Genomic DNA, 15929 nt, shown 5'->3' with positions numbered 1-15929 from the left:
AACCTTCAAATTTTCTATAACAAAGTGCTTAAAAAGATAAATACCAGATATGATATTGATATTATAAATCATTTTAATGAATTTCAAGCTAACTAAGTTAGCTTCTTTTGGACAAGTAACTATACTCATTAGAAAGAACAACTGCATGCAGGAAGAGCACAGGAACTTCTGCAAAATAAATCCGCAGGAAAAATATGCAGGAAATATGTATTTTTTTAGTAGTGTTTATAATATGGCTAGGAGAAAAACCTGCAGCCCTTAAAAGCAGGTGTATGACTATCGCATCCATACATGTGGAGGCTTAATAAAATGCAGACACGCAGCACAGAAAGGGTAATGTTTCATTCACACCTCTCTTTTGAGGTGGAGAGGTGGAATGGTGAGAAAGATAGGAAGAAAAGAAAAAGTAAGAGAGAGAAAATATGAGATATGTTAGATGATAAGATGAGAGAGATAGAAATAAAAAGAAGTGAAAATGAAGTGTTTAAAAAATGAGGTGTGTATATATCATTACTCTAAAATTATTATAACCATTATTGCACTTGCATGTGGAGGCTTAATAAAATGCAGACACGCAGCACAAAATTTTTTTTTTTTTGAAACTAGCACAAAATTATTATAACCATTATTGCACTTGCAACGTAGACAGTTTTGTCTAAACTTAAGCCAAATCTTCATCAAGGAAGTTTCTACAATCGACTTAGTTTAAGTATGTTCAATTTCATGGTTTATAATTATAAAGATGAGATAAGATAGGATTTTAAAGTCTGCTTAGGAAAAAATATTTATTTCATTTTTAAACTTGGCTGGAATAATTTCAGGTCATTTTAAAAGCCATTCAAGTGGTAAGAGTTATATGACATATAAATGTGTGTTTGGATCAACGTTAGCATAATTAAATCTGACCAGAATTGAATCTGGTCAAAATTGAATCTGGTAATGTGAGTTTAAGTGACTTGATTTATGTTTGGATACATTTACTCATAATTGATTTTTATAACTGAATCAATGTAAATACTCAAAATCGGATCAGTCAGATGGAGAAGCTACTCCAAGTGAATTCTGCCGAATTCGGATCAAAAACTCATAGAATCAATTCTCGTAATTAGTTTCCAAACAATGGAGATACACGTTTGAGCTCTAGATCTCAGATTCACGTTTGAGAATTGGAACCAAACATACCCTAAGTTGGGGAGGGAAACGTCCAAGAATTAACCCTTTTTGATGTAAAAAAATTTTTAAATCCATAAAAATTGAGAACTTAACTTTATTATAATTAATTTAATAGATGTGTAATTTTGAGAGAGTAAATTTGTGTTTAGAAATAACATTGTAAAAGAAATTTATCAAGTTCAACCATTCTTTGTGCAATTAATTTTGACATTGCTAAGAGGAATACATGAGACATCGTTTGAGCTGGTAGCATGTTTAAATTAGTGGTGACACATAATTCAAAACGGGGTGAAGTAAAAAAAACACATTTGTAATAAAGATAAAAGAGGAAAGCTCAACATAATATTGCACCAATTTTTCTCGCACCATAGCGCAGAGGAAACTTTTTCTTTTTAGGCTCTGCGTGTTATTTCTTCTTTCCTCTTGTTTTCCTATGTGATCCAAACACATGGAAAACACTATTTTTGGGTCAAAACTCTTCCTTTCCACTTCCAACCTTCAAATTTTCTATAACAAAGTGCTTAAAAAGATAAATACCAGATATGATATTGATATTATAAATCATTTTAATGAATTTCAAGCTAACTAAGTTAGCTTCTTTTGGACAAGTAACTATACTCATTAGAAAGAACAACTGCATGCAGGAAGAGCACAGGAACTTCTGCAAAATAAATCCGCAGGAAAAATATGCAGGAAATATGTATTTTTTTAGTAGTGTTTATAATATGGCTAGGAGAAAAACCTGCAGCCCTTAAAAGCAGGTGTATGACTATCGCATCCATACATGTGGAGGCTTAATAAAATGCAGACACGCAGCACAGAAAGGGTAATGTTTCATTCACACCTCTCTTTTGAGGTGGAGAGGTGGAATGGTGAGAAAGATAGGAAGAAAAGAAAAAGTAAGAGAGAGAAAATATGAGATATGTTAGATGATAAGATGAGAGAGATAGAAATAAAAAGAAGTGAAAATGAAGTGTTTAAAAAATGAGGTGTGTATATATCATTACTCTAAAATTATTATAACCATTATTGCACTTGCATGTGGAGGCTTAATAAAATGCAGACACGCAGCACAAAATTTTTTTTTTTTTGAAACTAACACAAAATTATTATAACCATTATTGCACTTGCAACGTAGACAGTTTTGTCTAAACTTAAGCCAAATCTTCATCAAGGAAGTTTCTACAATCGACTTAGTTTAAGTATGTTCAATTTCATGGTTTATAATTATAAAGATGAGATAAGATAGGATTTTAAAGTCTGCTTAGGAAAAAATATTTATTTCATTTTTAAACTTGGCTGGAATAATTTCAGGTCATTTTAAAAGCCATTCAAGTGGTAAGAGTTATATGACATATAAATGTGTGTTTGGATCAACGTTAGCATAATTAAATCTGACCAGAATTGAATCTGGTCAAAATTGAATCTGGTAATGTGAGTTTAAGTGACTTGATTTATGTTTGGATACATTTACTCATAATTGATTTTTATAACTGAATCAATGTAAATACTCAAAATCGGATCAGTCAGATGGAGAAGCTACTCCAAGTGAATTCTGCCGAATTCGGATCAAAAACTCATAGAATCAATTCTCGTAATTAGTTTCCAAACAATGGAGATACACGTTTGAGCTCTAGATCTCAGATTCACGTTTGAGAATTGGAACCAAACATACCCTAAGTTGGGGAGGGAAACGTCCAAGAATTAACCCTTTTTGATGTAAAAAAATTTTTAAATCCATAAAAATTGAGAACTTAACTTTATTATAATTAATTTAATAGATGTGTAATTTTGAGAGAGTAAATTTGTGTTTAGAAATAACATTGTAAAAGAAATTTATCAAGTTCAACCATTCTTTGTGCAATTAATTTTGACATTGCTAAGAGGAATACATGAGACATCGTTTGAGCTGGTAGCATGTTTAAATTAGTGGTGACACATAATTCAAAACGGGGTGAAGTAAAAAAAACACATTTGTAATAAAGATAAAAGAGGAAAGCTCAACATAATATTGCACCAATTTTTCTCGCACCATAGCGCAGAGGAAACTTTTTCTTTTTAGGCTCTGCGTGTTATTTCTTCTTTCCTCTTGTTTTCCTATGTGATCCAAACACATGGAAAACACTATTTTTGGGTCAAAACTCTTCCTTTCCACTTCCAACCTTCAAATTTTCTATAACAAAGTGCTTAAAAAGATAAATACCAGATATGATATTGATATTATAAATCATTTTAATGAATTTCAAGCTAACTAAGTTAGCTTCTTTTGGACAAGTAACTATACTCATTAGAAAGAACAACTGCATGCAGGAAGAGCACAGGAACTTCTGCAAAATAAATCCGCAGGAAAAATATGCAGGAAATATGTATTTTTTTAGTAGTGTTTATAATATGGCTAGGAGAAAAACCTGCAGCCCTTAAAAGCAGGTGTATGACTATCGCATCCATACATGTGGAGGCTTAATAAAATGCAGACACGCAGCACAGAAAGGGTAATGTTTCATTCACACCTCTCTTTTGAGGTGGAGAGGTGGAATGGTGAGAAAGATAGGAAGAAAAGAAAAAGTAAGAGAGAGAAAATATGAGATATGTTAGATGATAAGATGAGAGAGATAGAAATAAAAAGAAGTGAAAATGAAGTGTTTAAAAAATGAGGTGTGTATATATCATTACTCTAAAATTATTATAACCATTATTGCACTTGCATGTGGAGGCTTAATAAAATGCAGACACGCAGCACAAAATTTTTTTTTTTTTGAAACTAGCACAAAATTATTATAACCATTATTGCACTTGCAACGTAGACAGTTTTGTCTAAACTTAAGCCAAATCTTCATCAAGGAAGTTTCTACAATCGACTTAGTTTAAGTATGTTCAATTTCATGGTTTATAATTATAAAGATGAGATAAGATAGGATTTTAAAGTCTGCTTAGGAAAAAATATTTATTTCATTTTTAAACTTGGCTGGAATAATTTCAGGTCATTTTAAAAGCCATTCTTCTTCCGAAAAATACATTTATTTTTTGAAAAGAAACGCAAGCAGCTTTTCCTTGTTCATTAATGTAATGTGGACAAACAGCAATTCTCAGGATAGCTCCAAAGGGCAAAATATATTGAAAGTTACATTGACCAATAATTATAAGGGACACAACATCCATTAAAGAACAGATGCAGAACTTTGAGTCAATAACATTATGCATAAAAAAAAAAATTTATTTTATTCAATCTATATATATTTTTTTTAGAAAGCACAAAGTATTATATATCATCAGGAAATATCTCATCAAACCCTATATAAAATGAAGGAAAGAAGCAACCCCAACCAGAAAAAAGCCCAAAAACGAGAGGTAGGGAAACAGAAAACCCAATAAAGACTGAGACTCGGCCATATGACTCGGGATGAGACTTTTGAAAATGTAGCGCTAAACTTGCGATAGCTTCATCGTCAAACCCCTTATACACCACGCCAAGCTTTTTAGCTAGAATTCAAGCACGACTAGCTCTAGTCAAGGTGCAAGAGGAGCCAAGAGCCTCCAGAAGAATCAACTGGTTATGCATAACCTCCCCCTGCATCGGCACCAACAGCCCCGAAGCCTCTGCCTCCATAGGAACCTCCCCCTTCATTTGTAGATACGTAGGATATCTTATTGTTAATTGTAAATAGGGGAAGGAGTGGTATTGTAAAGTTATTTCACCTATTATATATAAAGACTCTGTTATGTAGTTGACAAACACATATTCACCCCAATTCTTCTTGTCTTCTTCTCATTCAACAAGTAGAGTAAATAGCAAGTGCATCTCAACTATTTTCAAACAGCACAAATTCCACACAACCTTTTTATATATTGGGTAAAAATACAGGGGAAAAACAAGTTACTTTCAGAAATGTAAAATACAGGTAGAGGAAACAAGTTCAATTTGACTTGAACTGAGAAAGTTCACATTGCAAAGCATTGCTGCTCCCCCAGGCGTGTTATTAAAGAACAAAATCTGTGAACGCATGACATAAGTTTCAATTTAGTGCGACTTCTTTGAATTTTTGTATACAATCCAATGCCTTTTTGAAATCATTTTCTTCAAGCGCAATATTGAAACGACAGTACCCAGGAATTCCCGTCCAGGAGCCACTGTTGATGCATAAACCAGTGGCGTTAAGAATGGCATTCCTAATATTAGAGTCGTCAAGCTTTATTTCCTTAGTAGCATTTCCTTGACTGCCTTCACCTTTTGGTGGAATCTTTAGCTTAACAGTCTTGTTGAGATAGGCAGAAGGTTTGGCCACAACAGAAACACCAGACCACGATTCAAGTACTTCCCAGCCGCTTTTCTCAAGTACCTAGGGTAGAAAAAAAAGAGCATTCTTTTAACAAATGAAGCAAAAAAAGAATTACAACCATAAAAAACAAACCAATAAATACAAAATTCAAACAGCAGTGTTTATCAGATCAGAAATTACCTCTTTCAAGCACTTGGACCTACTTTTCAATGTCCTAATGTGTTCAACAATAGCATCTGATAGGATTGATGGTTTCTGCGCTCTGAGCTCCAGCAACTTCCTCGTAGCATATCTAACAGTACTATGAGGTTTGCTTAAACCTTGACAACTATAAAATGTCTCAACCAATACCGGCTGGTTTAGAATAAGAAACCCAAATCTGAGAACACCACAGAGCATCTTCAGAGACAATCCTCCAAGAAGAGACACACAGAATGATGGCTTCAACGGAGAATTCAGCTTAGCCAAACACCCCTCTAAATCCCAGCCACCCCAGCCCTCACAGTCAAATTCCAAACCCGAGGATGAAGTATCAATTATAACTCTTGCACCAAATTTAGCACAAATGCTTAAAATCTCTCCTATCTCTTTGTTGCTATAAACTGAGCCAGTCGGATTGGCTGTAGGACCAGATATATACACCCATGGGTTTTTCACAGTCCCAAGGACTCCAGTGAGTGTCTTTTCTGTGAACTTAAAACCAACATTGACATCAGTAGGGACTATCACTGTCTCCGCTTTCAAAAATCTGGCAGAAGATACATAGTTCCCATTTGATCCAGCTGGAAAACAGAGGGTTCCACCTTCTTTGATGCAGCAAAGGACCAGCTTATTGAAAAGAGTTTTTGAATTGTCAGCATATATAAATTCCATGTTGCTATCGGTTGGAAAAGCATAGTTGCTCTTAACAAATTCTTTGATGCTGGCAGTGACATCAGTTTCAGACTCAGACATGTTTTGTCTAGCAAAACTTTCAAAAATAGCAGCCTTAACAAGAGATGGAACTGGCAAGAAGATCTGATCAACATCCATGTGGATGAGGGACCCATTCTCTACCCCATCAATAGATAGCTCTGCATCATTAAGGACGGATAAGGCTGATTTAGAAAAACCTATCATATCATCTGATTGGACATTTTCGCATTTCCTCTGAAACAAAGGAGTTAAAAATGAAGTGATGAGAAAACTGAGAATAAACTAATTCATGAAGTTGCAGCAGCACGTCATAAATAGCTCTACAGAAGATAAATCTTTGTGCAGATTGTCATGGCATACTCCCCTTTATAAGCAACAATAAGGAACTTACCGAAGTCCAAAAATAATAATCAAATGCAAAGAACTACAAAATTTAAGGAGGCATATTCTGCTTTCAGTTGTCAATCATACACATTGCTATGCCCCAGACTTAGTGGATCAGTATCAGTTATAACATTGAGCAATTGCCAATACATCAACCCGGATCATGAGTGTTACAGATGATATATTTTTGCAACTACCATAGGAATTTCTAAGGCCTTAGAGAACAATTTCTTCTCTTATTAGAGAAGACCAATGTCTTCAATGTCTTCTCTTATTAGAGAAGACATTAGCAGATAACAAGTTAAAATCAGTATCAGGAACAAATTTTACATATTAGCAGATAACAAGAAAATGTCAAATTCTTCAGTGGCCAGGAACAAATTTTACAAATTAAAAGAAAATCAAATTTTTAAACTTCTAGAAAAGTAAAAACGAGAGACAAACCTCAGCATGTGTATGTCGGCCAGCAAGCTGAAAAGCAAGAAGCTCATGAAATATACAGCCATAGTAGTACTGACTAATTAGTGCAGTATTGCCTTCTAATAATTCAACAGTTTTGGTCAAGGCGTTAAAGAGGGATGTGTCTTCTGAAATAACAAAAGCTACTTCTAAATCTGGATAAACCTGGAAAACATGTATGTCAGTGCCAGAAATAAGAAATTGTTAAAAGTCAAGCCAAAACAGAACTCCACCACATGGTCTATGAAGAATGTCAAGAAGTTAACATGGAATATCACCTTGTTCTTTACCAGTCCACATATGATTGCCGCATGAGAGGGCAGATGAGTTCCTGACAGATACTTCAGGACCCCATTTGATCCTGGAAGGCTGGATAGCTCAAATTGATCTGATATGTCCAAGAAAAGACGAGATCCAACCTCTCGTGTTGTATCTAGGAGGTGCACAAAAGCTGAACTAGTAACAGACTCAAAATGAGCAATCCCAGTCACCACCACTTGAGGCTTCAATTTCTTTATTAGTTCTATCATCAAGTCTGATTGCCGAGGGGCTTCAATTACAGTAATTGTATCATCTAAAGAGTCAACAGTTCCAGTGCTCTACTAGAAAGGAAAAAACTAGTAAATAGTTTTTTCAATGTAATAAGCGTGGCAGGCATATCATTGAGTAAATAGTAATAGTATACTAAGCATGAGGGAAGTGAATTAGGGACAGGGAAAATCATTCAAGAAAATAGTTATCAACACAGCACATAGCAAACAGTTATCAACACAGTATAAGTGACAATCATTCTACCGTTTTTTCAGTGTAATAAGAATGGGGGGGGGGGGGGGGCTGGGAAATATCATCAAGCAAAAATGTGGAACATAATACTAAGCATGAGGGAAGTGAATTAGGGACAGGGAAAATCATTCAAGAAAATACTTATCAACACAGCACATAGTTAACAGTTATCAACACAGTACAAGAGACAATCACTCCACTGTTTTTTCAGAGTGTAGGGGACAGGGAAATATCATCAAGTAAAAATGTTGAACATAAAATATCTTATTCTACTACAAGAAAGTAAATAAATCGCCACAAGCTCTCAATCATTTTGAATATAAAAGAACTTTCGGAACTTCTAGTGGTGTTAGGTCAGCACCTAAAATTGCAATGTGGGAATGATAGATATCCCTGCACCATGTAAAGGGGAAGTTTTGCAAATAGCGATATGTTAGGATAGAACATTGCATTCTTTCCTTTATCTTGTAAATACCACCATGATATTAAGTAGTTATTAGGTAGTATTTCATTTCATTTTGCTTTGATTATCTTTTATTAGGATTCATGTCTAATAATAGTCTATGAATATTAGAGCTTGTCATTCGTAAATTATTAGTGAATAAAATTCTAAATCATTCAGCCCCTTCAAGGACAAGGATTCACGTAGTTGCACTATATTAACACGTTGAGATCACACAAGGACTCAACAAAACATTAACCAATTTCTAAATATTGCAGAAATTAAGATTGTATAAGAACGCAAAAGATATCCCATACCTCAAGTGCCAAAGATGTTAACCACTTCCTAGGTAGGTATCGAGTCAAATGTTCATCCACAATTGCAAGGCGAGGTGTAAACAAGCGAAGAGCATTCTCAATTGCTGCAGTCCTTGAGGGAAAAATAACAACATTCTTGCAATAGATTCAAGAGATGAAGTCAATATTGTAATATATTATATGGACCAAACAAATATATTTCAGTGTACATAGTTCCTAATCCCTAGCCTGAGTGGAATGGTTTACATGTAACATGTTATAAAAAAAAATTAGACAACTGAAGTAGAGCACTACAAAGAATTTAGTTCCTTTTTATCAGATGATGGTAAAATTCTATACGAAGCATTTGCACCCATAAGCCAGAGGAAGGACAAACTTAATCAAAATGCACATTGCCAAACAATTAACTCATTCAATAATAAAAATAATTCCGATGCTAAAGCTCTTGGCCTTGAAATGAATGCTGCACAAATTAAGTTTGGTGGGCAACATCTTTACCAAGAGACTGATATAGAAATAAAACCATCTTGCCTCTAGCTTCATGTATATCATTTGGGAGTGGAGAACTGAAATGTGACTAAGAGCTAATGTACTCTAGTTATACAAGATTATAACTCTTACCAACCCATGCCATTACAAATGCTTGTGACTTACAATTACAAATAATATACTAGAATCCTTACATAACATAAAGCTGACCTAAAATGCTATCTTCATGAAGTAACTATTCCAAAAATTTATGTTGTTGGGTGAAAATGAAGTCTTTTTTATATTTTTAACATGCTCCCTCACGAAGAGTCTATTGGGATTGAAGCGTGGACAATGCACAAGTACACCTTACCTTGTGTTAAAATTCAATTTTTTTATTAGAATAATGGGGAAACTGTGATTGAACTCTAGACCATTTGGAGATTTTGATACCTATGCATGAACCAACTATTCCAAAATCTGAAGTTGTTGAGAAAAAAACACATGAATGAATTTAAATTATATTTCTAACACTATCCATAACCAGAAGCCGTGAAAATTAAATTAATTATTTTTTAAATAATAAAAGTAATTCAGCTACTTAATATTGACTTTCCTACTGCTCCTAAATCACATATACTACCCTGCTCACTCACTAATGCACGGAATCAGCTTAGCTGCAATAAAGAACAGTTATTACCCTGTGGTATACCTAGAGGAGATATTTACAGTAGACTTCACTAAAAATATAAAATCTGAAGTGAATTCATCCTATGCTATATGCATCTAGTATATTCATAGTGCAGCTGCAGCAAGGCTAAATAATTAAGATAGCATCATTTTCTTCTTACATCGGCAGTGAGTGGAATGTGGTGATAAGTCTTCAAAAATCCTGCAATGAGATTGCGGAAACGTTTGCTTCCAGCTGGTGGCTCATACGGGAAATGAGAATTGTTTTTTAGAGTGCTTGCAAGATAAGCAAGGAAAGGAATCTTCTCATCAGCTACAGAATCATCCTCAAAAGACAAGTCTAGAGAACTGCTAATCTCTTGAAATCCATTTTTTAGAAACTCAAATATAACCTTAACCTGTAAGTATACAAATGACGTTGTGCTTCAAATTTCCTTCAGGGCGACAAATATTTTACTACTGAACAACAAACTACAGTGAAGCAGACCTGGTTAGGTTGACGAAGTTGACAACTGTAAACTGATAAAGCATGGGAAATGCTGCCACCAGATTTTCCATAAGCCCATGCTGTCCTTGCACAAATAGGCTGATCTCCAGAAAGTCCCATAAAGAACTCAAAACGGTGTGGGCTGTTTTTCTCAATCTCAACTAAGGCTGCAATATCTGTGTCACCTGCCTGTACCAATATATCAGAGTAAGATAAGATTACACTTCTACTGATTTCAAGCCAAACTTATGCTTACTTGCCTGAAGGATTTTAGTTTGCCAAAGCTTTGTAATGCGAAAACCCCGACGTTCAAACAATCGTCTGCAAACACCTTGACCTGGGCGGCCTCCCATATTAAAGATCATAATTCCAGCTGGTTTGATTACTGTTATCCCCTCTTCAACTGCCCTTGCAATTAAACCCAAGCCAAACTGATCCTCCACAAAACCCTAGACACAATAAAAGACAAAATAAACATGAGAACGTGTATTTATGTCATAAACAGCTGATAGTACATCAATCAAAAACATTTCTATATTGCCAAAAGACCTCTCACTGAATTAATCAGGGATAACTTGTACAGGTAAAAGTAATAATTTCATAACAAGTTATACTTGAGGCTTCACACATAGGAACCATAAAATGAGTATGAATCTTTCAGCTAACACCAGAACAAATGCAAAAGAGTTGCTCCGAGGAACAATATCATAGCTTGGCAGGTAAAAGATTTAAGAAACACAGTGCCAACAAAAAAGTCATTTCTTTTATTTCCTTTCCCTCTCTTCTGGGATTGGTGAGACTCACATTTACTTACTTAGCATGAAAATATGCAGGACATAAATGCAAAATTTCCAGTATATTTCAGGCAAAAAATAAAACAAAATAAAGTAAGATTCTTAGTTACCTGAAGTGCACAATAATTACTCAGAGAATGAAGGAATTCCTCACTGGCATTTTCTGTTATCATCTTGGACATTGCATCTGGATTTGGATTAAGAATCTGCAGAGGTTCCAACCATAAGAATAATTTATATCATAGAAATGATAATATGCCAAAACATCACAGGATAAACCTAATTAATTAAGATTTGTGACTGCTAAAGATGCAGATTGTACTAGGTGTGAAGATCTATATCATTAAAACCAGGTCCAGAGTTAAGGTGCATCGTTCTATGAAGCAAGAAACACGCAATTCAAAATCCAACCATCACAATTATCATAAGCCAAATTTTGTAAATAATTTGGTTTATAAAGTTGTCACCATTACCATCAACAATGTTAGCAAAGCCCCAATTGAAGAGTACCTAGTCTCTGTTAGTTGGAATAGTTAGTTGGACAGTTACTCAGAGAGAGAAACATGACAAGATATAAATAATAGGAAGGAATTAGGAAAGGATAGAGGGAAGCCTTTGGTTATAGAGTGGAAATTGGGAAGGAGAGTGCAAGTCTCTCAAATATCTTGGGAGGTTAGGGAGTGAACTTAACAATTTTATCTTATTTTGTATCTGTTCTGCAAAACATTGATATTGCATTACAGATAGTTTGTGCATTAGGGTGTATCTCCATCATTTTTCATCACCAGTACTATAAAATCATACTAGAGCTTTCAAGATCCTAGAACTGCTCATGGTTTGATCAAGAATGCAGAAGCAAATACTTGAAGAGCTAAGACACTTAAAAGAGCTTGAGGAAAGAAATACAAGAACTAACGTAGAAGGATACCAATATCTGAAGACAATGTGTATGGAAGCCAATCCACGTCAAGAGTACTTTGATGCGAAACAAATGGATTAAGAGATGCCACAATTGGATGTAGAAGCTATAGAAGGATGTTCCTATCTTGGAACCAAGGGTGGGAGATTTGCAATCTTAAGGCAACTTGAGGAAATTTCTGAAGGGCATTGCTGAAGCAATTCTAGCCTAAGTATAATTTGGATCAGCAGCATTGGTTCCAAGATGAGAGGAATTGTAATCTAGAGAGCCAAAAAACAAAGGAAAGGATAAATTGTCGAAGATCAAGAACCAATAGCTACTGCTAGATTCCATGAGCTTCGGTCCAAGCTCAACGTGGGTGACCTTCACTTAACCGGAAGCCCTAGTTAAGCTTGAGGGGTTAGGCTAGCAAATTGGCTATAAATGTATGATATAATCATTCACAGAATAAGAGAATCAGATTCAACATATTTTCTCTCTACTCTCACAAAATCAATAAAAGTATTGTTAGATATAAAATCAGCCATGTGCTTGCACCCAACGGCTTAAGAGATAGTCAGTGTAAGACAAGGTATGATATCATAAACTCTATGAATGTGTTATTTGATTTGAAGTTTAATCCTCGTTACCCCCATTCTTTTAAAAAAAAGTTTCAGCACAGGGCAAGATGAGCCTGTGCATTGTTTAGCTTTAAGACCAAAGGACTCTTGTGGTAGGAGACATGTTAGATATAATAAAACTATTTATGTGCTTACACCAAACAGCTAAGTATTGGAGACAGTTTGTTAACGATATTAACTATTAAAGAATGAAGAGTCACCTCTAAGAAACTTGCAAAGGGCATAACAATAACAACTATGCTACATATATTCCCTCTGTCACTTTGAAGTTTCGACACATGCATTAATAAGTAGTACTAATGTTCTTGTTAAAATTACTTATAGCTTCCTAATGTACCCTTAATCCCTCATTAATTTTGACTCTTCAATTTTTATATAACGCGTGAGTACATCATGTAATGGTTCTGGAATTACCTGAGGTATGCATCCTACAATTCTGTCAAGTTGAATGTCTTTTTCTCTGCAATAGGATAGAAGATCAGATTCATAGAACTCTACCCTGTCCAGCAAAGTTTTCTTCTCCTCATCATAGACAAGCTGCCCATTTTCATCCAAAGCATTCAAGTACAAGTTTATCCAAGAAATCTTCACTGCCCTAGGATTGATATCAAGACCATAAACCTGCAAGGATTACAAGTTAGCATAGACAATGGAAACACCAAACATGTTAAGCTTGCTTATGAATATGAACCTTGGATGGTAACCACTTCTCAGCTATGGCAATAGAAATCCACCCATTTCCACAACCTAACTCAGCAACAGTCCTATCCTTGAAAATGGAATCAGTGTTCCTATTAATCCCTTCATAGAAAGTAAAGGACCAATCCTCAGGGAGAAAAATGCTAGGAATCACCATCATGGTCAATTTCTTCCTCCCTTGGTACCCTGCAATCAATAAAATCTTCAGAAATCATTGAAGAAACCTGCAATTAAAGCTTACTATTCGATCGTATGAACAGTACCTTCGTAGTGATCCAACTGAACATCTTCGATGCGAAAATGGTAGGTTTGGAAGCATTGATCGCAGGACTCCTTGGTCGGGAAACGCTTCTGGAGTTGGGAGAGGAAGATCCTAGCCTGGGAACGGGTTTGCGGATTGTCGAGGCGCTCCAGGAGAGATCGTAAGGCGGCGTATGCGGCGTCGCCGGATTGTTTGCACTGTTGCAGGAACTCGTCCACCGTCGTCGGAGAAGCGCCACCCATTTTTCCGGCGGTGGAAAATGAGAAAGTCAAATGGAGTATCGGAAGTTAGTTAGATCTTAGATTAGATGCGAGTGAGTGAGAGCTGAGAGACTAAGCAAGTATCATATACTAGCTTCCTCCAATGACTTTTTCCTAACCCACTCTATATATGATTCATGAATCATCTATTATCATTATTCTTATTTATTTTTAAGGTTTCTGATTTATTGTGCTATCATTATCATAAATACAAGAATCGTTATAAATATAAAAATCAAATTTGATCACATGGATCATGAGTTTATTAGGAAAAGGTGGGCGGATATCGGTAGGGTAGACATACAAGTAAGAAAGAAATGAGAGAAAAATAAGAATAATGTATGATGGGATAAGATGAATATGAGAGATCAGAGATAAATGCAAAATGAATTTTATTCTCTTTGGCAAAATCATGACCATTGATTATTTTGATAAATGGTTAAGATTGATCATGAAAAATTTAAGCCTCAAATGTGATTGGTTGATTTGCTAGTGAGGATCTGATTCCAAAAAATTGAGATTGCATAGTGTGAGAGAGGATTGGAATAAAAAAAAGTGAGGTAATATATTTACTAATTTGGTGTTTTATGAGTCATAAGTCATGTTATTATCATATAATAACAATAAATCCCATGAATCACGGAGTGTATCTAGTATTACTATGTTTGCTTTGATACTTTCAGGTTTAACAATTCTCAAATTGGACTGCTTATAATATTGTTGGAAAATGTTTGGTAGAGAATAAAGAAAGATAATATAAAAATAGAATAAATGTGATATATAATGTGATGTGATATGAGAAATAAAGATTAAAATAATGTGTTTATATTGCATGCTAATGGTTTATATATGCAAAATCGTGCACCAGTCTTATGCAGTGACTGAGACATAACTTATATTATTGTGGAGTGTGGACCGAAAAGAAAGCTCGAGGCTGGAATCACATGAAGATGCATGGGAGATGCCATATGCAACTTGATGCTGTGAAGAAAGAGGTCGAGAATATCAAATAGATTTCTAATATGGCATGGGAGATGTCATATGCAATTTAATGAATCTCAATCATTCACATTTAGATATTATATTTGAGAGCTGCAGGGCACTAATATACAAAGATATCAGTGGCGGATCCAGGACCCCGGGGTCAGGGGGTTCAAAATTTTCAAATGAGCACATCGATAAAAAATATAATTAAAAACAATTGTCATATGTTGGTGGAATATTTCACTCTCATATAAAATCCAGTCTCATTTCACTTCAATTTCATATACACAAACTAAATTCAGCAAAAGGAAAAGCAAAACAAAATAGTAGCAAACTAGCCGTTAGGGTTTTCAATTTCCCTTCACATTTCAATTTGGGGGTTTAGGTTTTCAATTCCTAACTTTCAAGCTTCAAGAGCAGCAGACAGAGAGAGTTGGGGTTTTTAATTTCCCTTCACTTCACATTTCAATTTGGGGGTTTAGGTTTTCAATTTGGGGTTTTTCAATTTGGGGGTATTCAATTCCTAACTAACCTTCAAGCTTCAACAGCAGCAGAGAGAGAGAGTGGTGGTGCGTTGGCTTTGTGCACTTGGGCAGCCGGCCACCGGTGGTGGTGGACTGGTGGCGTGGTGCGTTGCAGCGTTGTGCACTTGTGAACACTGAATGAGTGCGTGAGGGAGAGAGAAAGGAGTGAACAGAGAACGTGAATGAGTGGTGATGGCTGGGGCCTGGTGGTACCGTGGTGGTGGCCGGTGGTGCGTCGGCCGGTAGTGGATCGGTGGTGGGCAGGTGGTGTGAACTGTGAATCGTGAGTGAGGTGAGGTGAGAACGTGAGATTGAGTGCGTGAGAGAGAGAGAGAGAGAGGAGTGATCGAGTGAGGAGTGAGTGCTGACTGGGGAGTGGGGCCTAGGACCTGGGTGCAATTTTCAAATTTCCGGGGGTTCAAAAAAAATCACTCTAGGGGGGTAAGTAGGAATTTTTTTTTCCAGGGGGGGT

The 15929-nt window shown here is 35.6% G+C and overlaps 1 protein-coding gene across 1 annotated transcript; it reads right to left on the bottom strand.

Moving 5' to 3' along the window:
• Positions 1-4997: 4997 nt before the first annotated feature.
• Positions 4998-14058, bottom strand: LOC130739390 (methionine S-methyltransferase). The gene is made up of 12 exons (XM_057591662.1): positions 13691-14058; positions 13420-13613; positions 13143-13349; positions 11300-11395; positions 10652-10844; positions 10396-10580; positions 10070-10306; positions 8751-8885; positions 7487-7807; positions 7194-7373; positions 5631-6599; positions 4998-5510 (listed from the first exon to the last, which is right to left on the bottom strand). Exons 1-12 carry the CDS (start codon positions 13929-13931, stop codon positions 5187-5189), a joined length of 3282 nt encoding a protein of 1093 aa, XP_057447645.1. The 5' UTR covers positions 13932-14058; the 3' UTR covers positions 4998-5186.
• Positions 14059-15929: the final 1871 nt, after the last annotated feature.

The sequence above is a fragment of the Lotus japonicus genome, chromosome 2 (assembly GCF_012489685.1).
Source record: "Lotus japonicus ecotype B-129 chromosome 2, LjGifu_v1.2".
NCBI classification, from domain to species: Eukaryota; Viridiplantae; Streptophyta; class Magnoliopsida; order Fabales; family Fabaceae; genus Lotus; species Lotus japonicus.
This window is presented reverse-complemented; position numbering and strand designations above follow the sequence as displayed.

Excerpts from the sequence above, each read along its gene's own strand:
- LOC130739390 (XM_057591662.1), bottom strand. The coding sequence starts at position 13,931 with ATGGGTGGCGCTTCTCCGACGACGGTGGACGAGTTCCTGCAACAGTGC. Across the intron at positions 7,374-7,486 it reads GTGGACTGGTAAAGAACAAG|GTTTATCCAGATTTAGAAGT; the intron begins GTGATATTCCAT and ends CATGTTTTCCAG. Across the intron at positions 6,600-7,193 it reads GCCGACATACACATGCTGAG|AGGAAATGCGAAAATGTCCA; the intron begins GTTTGTCTCTCG and ends CCTTTGTTTCAG.